Genomic DNA, 12,658 nt, shown 5'->3' with positions numbered 1-12,658 from the left:
TTCTCAGCTCTGGCATTTGTTGCCATTTCTCTCTCCCTTCCTCCCCTGGGTGAATGGAATGGAGAACAAATGCTTACAGATAAGGAATACTGGAGAGTGCAGCAGAGAGAGAGAAACCAGCTGAGAGCTGACCATAGGTAGAGAGAGCTGGATGGGCAGGCCAGTGACCAAAAGGACCTTTCCTTTCAGCTGTCAGTCAGGAGAATGAGGCAGAGGAGGCGGGCATGAAGGGATGAGTGGGGCCCTGCGCTTTCCTCATTCTGCCACTCTGCACTGCTCAGTTCTGCTTCATTGCCTGTGGGGTTTGAACATTAAAATCTGTTCCCAAGAGACTGTCGTTAGCCCTTGGCATTCTAAGCAGTTTCCAGCAGAGACTACTCTGGAGCAGGGGGGTGGGGTTTGCAAGGTTTGGAAGCAGGATTCTAGTTCAGGATCACAGAGGTTTTCCAGCTGCTAGAAGGCGAATGTTGAGGTCAGGATTTTTGCATGGAGCCAAGCCAGAAACCTCCTAGACATAAGTGCTGAAGAGATGGAAGAGACTTATTAGATCTACTCCTCCACCCACTTGTCAATGTAAGATCGCCTATGTTTTGTGTAAATAACTCTAGAGACAGGGTTTCCACTACTTCCCCAGGGAGCCTATTTCATACGTGGTCTCCACCCCACCTCCGAACCTGACAATCAGGGCTGGGCAGCAGCCATCAGTGAGAACTCTTGTCCAGGGAAGCTCAAGAGGGTTTCTGGCAGTGGAAAGGCTGGCGGCTGGGCAGCAATGGGGAGGCAGACAGAAGAAGTGCTTACTGTGGGTAGGGGGACGGAGCACTCTGCAGCAGTCTGATCTAGAGGTGACAAAGGCATCAATCATGACAGCTAAATTCACATCCAAGAGAAACGGGCACAGCCTCCTCGTCAGATCTAGATGGACAAAGGTGCCTTGACCATTGCTATTCTTTTATCCTTCAAAAGCAGCTGGGAATCTAACCCGACCTTCAAGTTGTGAGCGGAGGCCTCAAACTGGAGGCATGGCATCAACTCAGTCTCATCATCCTGCTGCTTCCCCCACTCCCCATAAACACTTCACTCTAACCCAGCTCACTTTCATCTATGCCCCACCCTCATCTAAACTCCGAGACACCTGATCGCCCTCCCTGGGTTGGTGGAGATGGAGATGCTCAATTAGGTGTCATCAGCGTACTGAGAAGGCCTCAGCTCAAACCTCCCCACTAAGTCCCCTAATGACCTCAGACACACATGGACCATGAGGGATGGCAGCACAGAATGCTGATGTACCCCACAAGAAAGCGCCACAGCCAAACCTCAGAGAGAAGTGAAGGGAACTCGAGTCTCTGGGAAGGTTAAGGCTTTTCCGAAGGAGCAGAGAGAGGGGTCAGTGCTTGTGTACGTGAGTGTCAGTAGGACTTGCAAGGGGTTCTGAGAGGGGATTCAGTCTACTCGGAGGCTACGTCTACTATAATTCAGTTACTCTGGGCTGCTCATTAAGAGTTAAAGGGCCTCTGTCATCAGCTCAAAGTTGGCTCAAAATTTACATTTGGTGGAAATACATTTTTCCAAACCCTACCTGCCCCCAGGAACGTTTCCTCTTCTATTAGCAGTGAAAACAGTTGTTTTCATACAAATAAACTGCAAACATTTGCAACCTAAGATGTGCATCTTGGAGAACCTAGGAGCAAAACTGATTACAAGCAAAATGGAATGGACTTAGTCAGTTTCCTTTGTCCAAGCTAAAGAAAATACAACTGGTGAACAAAGAGCATCAGCAGTGAGAGGAAAACTGGATTTTTAAAAATCCTCTCCCATTTTGATTCTCTAGTGTTATTAGAGACAGGGGAGGAAATCCGTTTGTTTAAAGAGTATGATTTTTGAATGGATCACAGATTCCCTTTCAAACTGCACTCCAAATGCAAGATAAAGACAGAGTGATGTGCGGAAAGGCTGCTGATGGTGTCTTTATTGTGTGATTTGCCTTGGTTTTTCTGAAGTACTTCTTTTTAGCCGATTACCATGTATTTACAGTTATTAAGTAATTAGATAGAATTACTTAATTAGTGTGAATACGTGTAATTACTAACTTTGAATATGCAATTATGTCAGGGCAGCCTGTAATAAATGCGGTTGTAAAAAAAACCCTCATTAGTACTCTATAGAAGGACATCGGCTCCGCCCACATGGTGAATGCATCGCAGTGCTAAGGCTGCACCAGTCCCGACAGAGGAAAACAAACCAAACAACCGTCGTGCCCAGTCTGCAGCAGCAGCAACAACAAAATCAAAGAAGGCTCTGAATGACTCCAGCATCGCTGTTTTTACTGGGGCCAGAGCGTCCTGTTCTGAGAGAGCAGCCCCGACTGACCCTTCACCCCAGACGCAAACTGAGAAATGCCTGAGTTTCAGAAAAGTTCGGATCCGTTCTTGGAAAGTATTTTTCATTTTTGAGGCCTTTTCTTCCTAGTTTTGCCCTGGAACAGTCTCAGAAAAGCCAGTTTTCCGCAAGAACGATTGCTCCCTGGGATACTGCTGTTCTGACAAAACAGGAAGCCAACTGAACGTTAGCTACCGTGTTTGCATAGAACCTGATGGTACAGACTCAAGAGATTCTAATAAATAATCTCCTCAACATAGCCGGTGCTTATTACCATTATCAAAAGCAAGGTCAGCCTCCAAACCTTTTCATCCAAAACATCTCTGAAGCTTTTAGATCTAAGAAATGTCCAGCTTCTTCCATCACCCACCTGGAATCAGAGTCGGGGGCAAAATGGATCCTTTTTAGTCTGGTGGGGACTGGCAAATTGGAGCTAGAGTGGAAAGTCTCCATTGCTGTCAACAAGCACAGCTGTCCATGGTCAAAACTGTGACATTTGGTCCCTCCCACCAGCATCAGGGCACCGCATCAGTGCTAATGTCTCTTGGGCAGACACTTGCCATTTTTTCTATCGTGTGGTTAATTTTTGTAGCAAACTGCAGTTTCCTGCCCATAGGAACCAATTGCCGTTTTCAGGAAACGTTGAAGGGTAGAATGAGTCACGTTTTGCTTCAGCACCAGCATCACTCATGGGATGGACCCTTCTGACCCACTGCACACTGAATTCTGATGAGTTCCCTTCCATACGGTGCCCTAGCCCAAAACAACTTAAATGCATTTTAGAAAAGAAACACAACTATTTCCAGATGACAGTGAAGGCACAGATTCATCCATAGATACCCTGAGATCTCAGTAAGCAGATATGCCCACCTGATCCCTAGTCCGTATCCCAGAAAAAAGGGACTCTATATTGCCACCAATTCTTCTGAGATCAACATGCCCCATCTTAAATCTGACACTCAGCTTAACTCCCTGCAGGGGAGTGAGAACTACTGAAGCTGAAGCTTTTATTTATTAACAAAATGCATCCTTCCAAGCCATGGTGCTGACCGGTGCACATGGAGTTATGGCTGGAAGGAGCAGAGGGCACGAGGTCCCAAAGTGTCAATACGTCCCAACACAGGGACAGGGTGGCACATTTGCTTCCAGGCCCTTTCCCCAAACCCACATCTAGGAAGGGAAGAATGACTCTTCCCTTCCGTCTCTCTAATTCTGGAAGCAGCAGCAAGCAGGTGAGTGAGAGAAAGGCCCTGGTCTCAGGAGCTCCCAGAAAATCACAGGTGAGAGAGAGAGCTCCAGCATCCTTCATCCTATTGACAGGGAAAAAACCCCAGCACCTCCATAGTCAGAAGCAAACGTCTGTCTCCTCGCAGACAGCAGTAATTAATGGGTCTGTAAGAGTACCCCCCGCAGGACAGGTTTGTGCAGAAGCAGCAAGAGGGGGCAAAGCTTAGCAGGCAGCAAGCCACTTTCCATATTTCATCTGCAATTCCATTATGCAGAACTAAGTGGCTGGGAATAAACATCCATCATTCCCGCATGATAAGCGATGTTTGTTAGTGCAGAGGGTGACGGAAATCTATATCACACCAATGTACTATTAATACTGCATTAAGCACAGAGAGTTTTCTCTCCTCACTGTAATTCAGTAACAGGTGTCTGAGTGTCCTCAGCCCAAACACCCAGCGTCACAGCCAACCAGGGAGGAGGACCAAGCTAAAGAAAGAGAGAAGCCACGTTCCAGTGCCTATAGATGATACGTTAACAAAACCTGTATGTGAACCTGGGCTCTACAGGCTATGTGGGGGTAAATGCCATTGCTAGCGATGGGCTTCATAGTCTAATATCCAGCTAGTGGACTTAGCAGGAAGGCAGTGATCAGAAGGGCAGGGGCTAACTGGCACTGGTATGTCCAGGCATTGTATCAGCCCCTTTTCTGGATGGACTCTGCTGGGTATTAATAGGCTTGCCTATCTAAAGGGCTTCACCTCTCCTTCACAGAGGGAAGGGGGAGGAGGGAGAAATATTTTAAGAGGAGCAAACCAGAGGTCCAATGTGTAAAATGCTGGGTGAATGGGAACAGTCACTCACCTCCAGCCAGACCCAACACGCCAAATGAGGGCTGGGCAGAACAGCTTGGGTAAAATAAAAACCAAATGGAAGCTCCAAAGAGCCTGGTTGGTTTTATTTATTGTAAAGGTGAACTATAATACTTTCCAGGGCTCAGGCCACACTGCTACTGAAGTCACAGGTTTGAATAAGAGCTGCAGGATTGGGCCCTAAAATATACTAAACTAATGCCAGAAACATAGAACCCTGCAGATGATTCCAGGCAGGTAAGCAGAGAGGCAAGTGCTTTCCCTGTAATCTGTTGTGCGTGTATTTATTTACAATGTTATATTCTCCCCATGTGGCCCGGTTAAATGATCCAGATTCCAGCCCCTCATGGTTCTGCTGCATATTGAACTTTTCAGATCTTAATCAAATGGAACCCGTGAAACTTTCGGACCAAATTCTGCTGCGATTTACTTCCCGGGCAGCCCCACAAAACGCAGAGTAAATTGAATCCTTTGACTTTCAACCACCACTACTACAATGGCGCTTACACACCAAAATGGTTGGTGTACTATGAAATACCATCGATTACAGAGTTGAGAGAGAGAAAGCAGAGAATCAAAGCCATCAGAGTCTGTAAAGTGTTTTGAGCTGAGGTGCTATAAGAAATATAAAACATAAATATGATACAGAAATACCACACTATTTGGCTCCTTCTGCCTAACCAAAACACTCCACCCCATCCCTGTACAAACAGACCAAAAGAAATACATTAAAATACAAATCAAAGGGAAAGCCAGGCACAGTAACTGGATACACCCCATTGCTCTGGTGATTGAAGTGCAACAAGCAACAGTCCAGGATTGGAGGTCCAGCTCATGTTTCTCTCTATCCGTTCTTGTGAGTGTCAGCGATAGGACCAGCCCTTGACATCTCAGCAGGAGGGGAAAGGGATGCTGTTCGGGCTTATCTGATTGCAAAAGAGGAAGCCATGGAGAACCAACTTCTTGCCTAATGTTCAGTACTGGGTGAATTTCTAATGGTGTGGAAGTTTGATTCCTACGAACACCTTAAAGTTCAGTGGCTGACTCAAATTTTTCCAGCCTCCCGAGTTGGCAAAAACAGACTGGAAGTCTGGCTCTCCAGCAAGATCCCTGGTTCTTCCTGCTTCTGGTCAGCCCGGAAAGATAGTGACAATAACTTTCCTTGTGACATTTTGTTACATCCAATCCTGACTTGAACCAAGAAATGCAAAATATTCCAAGAACCTGAACAATAACTGGAGTGGGGGGTGGTTGCTTCTAGGAATTGGCAAAGGCTGAGGGTGCAGCGAGAGGTTTGTATCTGATCCACTGACTGTGAATGGGCTCCACATATTGAGGGACAGTGGCCCGGGAAGCAGTCGTGGTATGTGGTGACCAAGAGTGCATCTTTTTTAATAGCCCTTCACTTTTACTATCAGAGTTTATGAGGGCTCCCACTAAGCTGGGATGGACAGTTTATCACCTCGTGTGGAAGATATTTGCTATTTAATGGATTTTGCTCACAATGCAGATTTCAAGCTTTTCAGAGGCCCCCCTGAGTGTAAGAAATGGAGTGTCCGAATCTGTTGCTCTCCTGCTCCAAGTGTTTTTTGTGTATCTGCCCTACCTGTAGACACTGCTGTGTTTGCCCTTTGGGCTGCAGGGTGTTCAAGGAGGTAGTCCCGCTGCTATGAGGGTAGGGAATTGTTGGAGAAGGAAGGGTAGATGCATTCTTATCACACATGGGAAGCAGGTCTCTCTAATGCCTTGTGCTCTCAAGTTGCACTGGCTCACGCCTCTGGTACAGTGCCCAAAGCAAACGTCTGTAGGCTCCATTCTAGGCTGTCTCTGTCCGGAATGGGGAAGGTGATTAGCGGGTGGTGGTAGGAGGATGAAAGTGGAGTGGAGGGTGAGGGTGGGAATTCTCCTTCTGAAGCACCTTCATGTATGTTGTGATTTTTGAGACCTGAGATTTACCTTAGGGTTCACTTTCATTTCTGGACCATACAAGACCCATTACCCTCCCCCACACCCTCTTCTTCCTTTACCTCTTCCTCCTCATCCTTCTTTCCCCACCCACTTCTCTTCCCCCACCCCTGCCCCCATTCTTGTCCTCACGTAAGCAGAAGGATCCAGCTGAATAAGGCACTCACATGTGTCTGGCTTGTGGCAGTTGTGGCCTTGCCTGAAGTACTGGGGGTTCTCGATGACGGGGATACGCGTCATGCCGATCACCACCGTGTCCGGGCCAGCATCCAGCGACGAGGGTGTGGTGATGCCATGGTTGATATGATGGAGGGGACTGGCAGAATCCTCCTCCCCGCTGATCACTGCCACGGGACCTAGATCCATCACACACAAAAACATCAGACAACACAATGAAGAGACAAGCGGCCCAGATCCCTGTGTGGTTCTTCTGTTCACTGTTACATACAGTTCACCCAGGTTAGTCGCGTCAGCTGGACAAAGACTAATCTAACCTCCTGAACAGGATTAATTATCCTGGGAATCTCCCAGACAATGCATGGGTCCTGGGGAGAGCCCGTCCCGTTCACCATTCCGGTGAGCGAGCCAGACTGAATCCTGGAGATCAAAGTCCTCTCCCTCCAGAACTACAGCACGGGCAGCAACAGAACAGGCTTCAGCCCTGCCCTGGAGGGCCACCGTCTTTAGGCCCTGCAGGACAGTTCAGCCTCTGTGGTGTTCATATACTACAGTGCTGGGCGTGATATGAGAACCGAGAGATTAAACAGGGGACCGAGAGCGCAGACTGGAGAAGCAGCATTCACAAATAGGGCTTCCTGGGTCACACGCTGTGCTCAGATGATGTTTCCCTCTCACCACCCAGGTACACCTCCTCCTTCCCTCTTTCCCTGCCTGCATGTACACAACCGCTCGATGCAGCTGATGTGCTTGGGAACCTGTGATCCATAGGAGTCAATCCTGAGTGAATTGCACAGTGATGGAAATGCACCCCGCTCCTTCCTAACTGTGTGCTGAGCAACCCACACCCTCTCCACCGGAGCCCCTCCGAAGCCAGAGCATTCACAGACAGCGGGAGAAGAAAAACAGCCAGTGCTCTCTGACTGCAATCCAGGGGAATCCCCCCAACCTTCTCCACCTGCCATCAACTTGTTGGCCTGCTCTTGCCTGAGAAAAGGCTGCAGGAGGATTTTCCCACTGGCAGAGCTTCTCCTTGCTGGCACTCCACAGTGTTGGCTTCTCCCCGCTCCGCCTCTCTCCACCTCTGCCACAAGAACCCACAGCCAGCACCAGGAGCAAGCCCCAAGCATGGTGCAGAGCCAGGCAGCAATTGGAGCAAGCTTTGGGCTGAGCTGTAATAGGCTCAGGAGAGTTCCTCCTCCCCATCTTCTCTAATTTGACTGTTGCCATCTCAAGTCCTTTTTAACTCCCCGTTCCCCATCTGCTGCTCACGTCCAGGGTTGCTTTATCGATCTCGCCACTCGGTCACACTGCTGGGCAGCAGGACTAATGGAGAAGCCCGGAGTCTCTCTCCACGCTGTCCTTCTAAGCCAAGGGCTGACACTTGTCACCCAGTGGGAACTGCATGGCGGGTGAACCATTGCAGCAGCCTGCACAGTAGACCCTTACACACAAATAGTTCCCTCCCTTCTCCCAACGCACCCACATCCACAATCACCTTAACACCCCAAACACCAATCCCCTCTCCTTCTCAGACACCCCAAAATACGTCACCATCTGTGTACACCTCCCTGCCCTTTCACAAACCACCCCCTCCAAAACACCACATGTACCCACCCCTCCAACCACACGTGCCCCAGCATGGGCAAACGCACTCATCCTAACACCACCAAATGGGCACACTCAACCTCCCCTCAGGCACCCTAATGGCCCAAACACTGCAAACATACAGCCCACTTCCTGCAAACACAGACCCCCTCACATCCAAGCATGCACATGCACACACACATCCAAATCCCAGAATACGGCTGCTCTAACCCCGCCCCAACACACACCCATTTTCATACGCAAAAGGGTGCCCTGAAGAAAGGGACAGGTGACCTAATAGCCAGGGTCCAGCTTCTCAAACCCATGAATATGTTACAAATCTCAGTCACACCCTGATTTTTACAACCCCAGTTGTAAAACTGCCCATCAGCTTTCATGACGGAAAGTTCTCAAGGCCAGAAAACCGCACGGGACTTCAGAGGCCAGGAGGGATCATTATGAAATGTTCTTTCCACATGCCCCATGATCACAACCACCATTTCCCCATGCCCCTGGTAAAGCCGAAAATTGCAAGCCTCAGCCATCTGTCTTGCATGAATGGGAAACTGTGAGGAGCTTGGGAATGAGAAGGCTCCAACGCAAGCTTTTGCAAGGACGCATTCCTCAGCACCCTAATCAAACACACTGCAATTTATTCAGACACCGAGGGAAGAAAAATCCCAGCCATCTGGTGATGCGTCTCTGCTGTTTTCCGGAAGCTACCAGGGGCTAACAGAAGGTTAAGCCAAGATGAGCAGAGCTGCTCCACCTTCTACCTGCGCCGAGTAGAAAATGTCTCTCTCCTGTCACTAATCTATTGCTAATTGCACAATTACTTTATTATGTAGCGCTAGCAACAAAGAAGAGAGTCTTGAAGTCATTTTACTCTCTTGGAGCTTCTGAGAGGATCCAGAGAATATGTGCTTCATTCAGACATTCTGACTGCATTCATTTAGTCTAATTTCTCAGACTTCAAGTACTGTTTGTTCTTCCGAGTGGGACATAATAAAGTTATTGTGTAATTAGCAGATTCCTGGCAGGTGTTTTACGCACAAGAAAGAAGTCTCTCCCTTTATTGTGAGTTCCTTTTGGCAGGTTCTCGCCTTCTTTCAGGGCCCAGATTACTCTCAGCTCCTGTGATGTTACAGAAAACACAACGGAATTCAGCTCCCCAGCAAGATGCCTGCGTTAGGACTACAGCTATTGTGTTTCTCCAAACACAATAAACAAAAAGCAATTTCAGTCTGAATGACTTATTTTAGATGAAAGAGAACACCACCACCACCACACACACACCCCTCCCGCCAAAGAAAGAACAAAAGCAAAGTCTTTTTCATGGTAGGTGTTTCCTCTGTCACAAACTGCACTGAGAAGTGAACACAACATGACGTCTGTCTCTGCAAAAAATCTGGTCTACTATCCTAGTATATGGCGCTTGTATCTTGATTGACATGTTTTCTGTATCCTGCACCCTTAAATGTAGGAATGTCACCCTCCCGCCTGCAGAGAGTCTATGAAGGTCCCACTTCCCCCTACGGCAGTGGCAGAGGCCAACTGACAACCCCACGGGTCTCTCTAGGCAGCAGGATCTTTGGATTTGGGGGAGCTGATGGAAGTGCTGGGCAACTGATAGGAAAACCCATCCTCAGGAGATTCCAAGCGTGCCTCCCAGAGCAACGAAGCCTGGATAATGTCTCAAAGGTGGGATTAGCACCAAACTTTTGGGACCTGTTCCAAACTGAGCCACATCTTTGAACCTTGAGACTTCACCCACCTTTAATGATTCGTAACAATTCACTGATGCTGTGCAATTCATTTGCCAAACCAGACAAAATCGGAACATTAGTACACTCTTGACTGAGGCCTTGGCTACACTGGCGCTGTACAGCGCTTCAACTTGCTACGCTCAGGGGTGTGAAAACGCCCCCCCCCGAGCGCAGCGAGTGCAGCGCTGTACAGCGCCAGTGTAATCAGCGCCTGCAGCGCTGCACGCTCGCTTGCAGCGCTGCAAGCTACTCCCCTCGGAGAGGTGGAGTACATACAGCGCTGCAAGAGCTCTCTCGCAGCACTGGCGGCGCAACTACACTCGCGCTTCACAGCGCTGCCACGGCAGCGTTGCCGCGGCAGCGCTGTGAATCCGCAAGTGTAGCCAAGGCCTAAGCTGATGAGGGCTGGGGGGCGGAGGGGCAGAAGAAAAGGGAGGGGACAGTAACCAAGATTGCCCTAGGGACAGGTTGAGATCAACTGATCCAGCAACAGACTTGCGATACTGCACTAGCCAACATAACGAAGCTGATTGTACATGACAATACACTAGTTCAGGCAGCTCCACAGAACACAAGAGGCTGCCTGCAGAGGGGAGCATGCCCGGTGACTCCCTGGCTAATGTCTACCTAACCAGGTCAGCACTGAGGTCTTCAAACTGGTGCTCCTGTCCCTCAGGTTGAAGGTGGGCTTCAAACTGAATCCCAAGAAGGCAGAATGCAAAAGAGGCAGAGAAGAATCATAGGCATTAACGATGGACAAGACCCATTACCATAGGTCACATCAAGCCCATTCAACCACCCCATCAATATAGGGCTGTCCCGTTTAAATGTCTCAAGCAATGGGGCTTCCATCACTCCCCTTTTGGACACTAGAATCTCATGGTCTTACCTCACTGGTAGGAAGTGTTTCCTGAGGGTCGCTCGGCAGTTTCCTTCTCTTCATTCTATCCCCACTGCTCCTACTTCAAGCCCTTTTTGAATGCTCCCCAAAATACCTCATGCTCCTTGATCTTTACACCCTTCAAAGGTCTTTGTGGATTTCACTCTCAGGTAATTCCCCATAGCAGGCTGTCACCCATGCCAACACTCCTTCTCCAGGCTCAGCCCACTTCCTCCACTTTCGCTTACTCTTCCATACATTGGCATTTCAGTCAGGCCAGGTCCACTCTACAGAGTTCTGTCAGCATACCTATGTCAGTTGGGGGGTGGGTGAAAAAACCACAGCCCCTAGGTGACAGCTATGCCAGCAAAAACCCCAAGGCAGACACAGCTGTGCCGACAGAAGCAGAGCTAACATTGTTGCGGGAAGCGGTGCAACTCTGTTGACAGAAATACTCCTTCTGTTGTAGACATAAGCTGCATCCACACTAGAGGGCTCTGGCAGTACAGCTGCCGGCAAAGCATCTGTAGCCTGGACAAGGCCTCAGTCTAAACCAGGGGTCTTAAACTCAGTTTACCTTAGGGCCAGTGCCAGTCCTCAAATCCTCCTTGCGGGCCAGTAATGTCACTGAAGATGGTGTTCAGAAAAGAAAACGTTTATATTGTATTTTTTATTTTGAATTTCTTAGAACTAATGAAACTGTCATACAACTTTATACAATTCTTCGCCTGCCAGAGAGTTTTTAGTGTTTGCCAGACACCTGGCAACACTTCAGTTCTGTCAATTTGTTGATGTTTGGCCTCAGTGACTGAGCAGTTGAAACCTTCAGGATTGAGCAAGGTGTGCATCAGATAGTTCTGTTCGGTATTTTGACTTATTTATATTCATTGTGGAAAAAAGTGACGCTGCCTCCATGGCTGACTCTGCCCGGCAACTAATGATGCTCCCGCCATAGCTGACTCTACCCAGCAACTAATGATGCTGCCTCCATGGCTGATTCTGCCCAGCAACTAGTGATGGTATCTCTGACCCTCTCCCCCAGCCAATGGGAGCTGCAGGGGGCAGCGCCTGCAGCAGACAGAGACTGCAGTGGCTGCATGCATCTGTCCTCCGCAGGCCGCAATGGGGAGGTTCTCGGGCCACAGATGGCCCACGGGCCGAGACTTTGAGACCCCTGGTCTAAACAGAGAGCAATTCTTTGGTTAGCACCCCGAATGGGCCTGGTGTTTAAAAGGGGGCTGTCAGGGATCCGTAAGTGCCAGTTAAGGGTTTTCATGTCCCAAGGCAGTAATGTGATGTGGTGGTAGGGCACACATCAGGGTAAGTGAGCAGGAAGGGTGGCTAAAAGTCATTAGGATTACACCTGGTCTACACTTAAAAGGTTTGCAATGCTGTCTATATTGCAGGGATCGGCAACCTTTGGCACGCGGCCCACCAGGGTAAGCCCCCTAGTGGGCCGGGCCGGTTTGTTTACCTGCCACGTCCGCAGGATCGGCCGATCACGGCTCCCATTGGCTGCGGTTCGTTGCTCCAGGCCAATGGGGGCTGCGGGAAGTGGCGGCCAGCACATCCCTTGGCCCGCGCTGCTTCCAGCAGCCCCCATTGGCCTGGGACGGCGAACCGGGCCAGTGGGAGTTGCAATGGGCCAAACCTGCGGACGCGGCAGGTAAACAAACCGGCCTGGCCCGCCAGGGGGCTTACCCTGGTGGGCCACGTGCCAAAGGTTGCCGATCCCTACTATATTGGATAGCTATATTGGTAAAACCCTGCAAGTATCAATGCAGTTGTACCAGCAAAGTGCTTTT

At 49.3% G+C, this 12,658-nt stretch overlaps 1 protein-coding gene across 5 annotated transcripts in view; it reads right to left on the bottom strand.

Moving 5' to 3' along the window:
* NTRK3 (neurotrophic receptor tyrosine kinase 3) overlaps window positions 1-12,658 on the bottom strand; it is a 333,653-nt gene that overhangs the window by 114,752 nt on the left and 206,243 nt on the right. For all 5 annotated transcript variants that reach the window (XM_065412797.1, XM_065412798.1, XM_065412800.1 and 2 more), the window contains one exon: window positions 6,611-6,799. In XM_065412797.1, the coding sequence (XP_065268869.1) occupies window positions 6,611-6,799 (189 nt within the window). The remainder of the gene's footprint in view (window positions 1-6,610; window positions 6,800-12,658) is intronic.

The sequence above is a fragment of the Emys orbicularis genome, chromosome 10 (genome assembly GCF_028017835.1).
Source record: "Emys orbicularis isolate rEmyOrb1 chromosome 10, rEmyOrb1.hap1, whole genome shotgun sequence".
NCBI lineage: Eukaryota > Metazoa > Chordata > Testudines > Emydidae > Emys > Emys orbicularis.
This window is presented reverse-complemented; position numbering and strand designations above follow the sequence as displayed.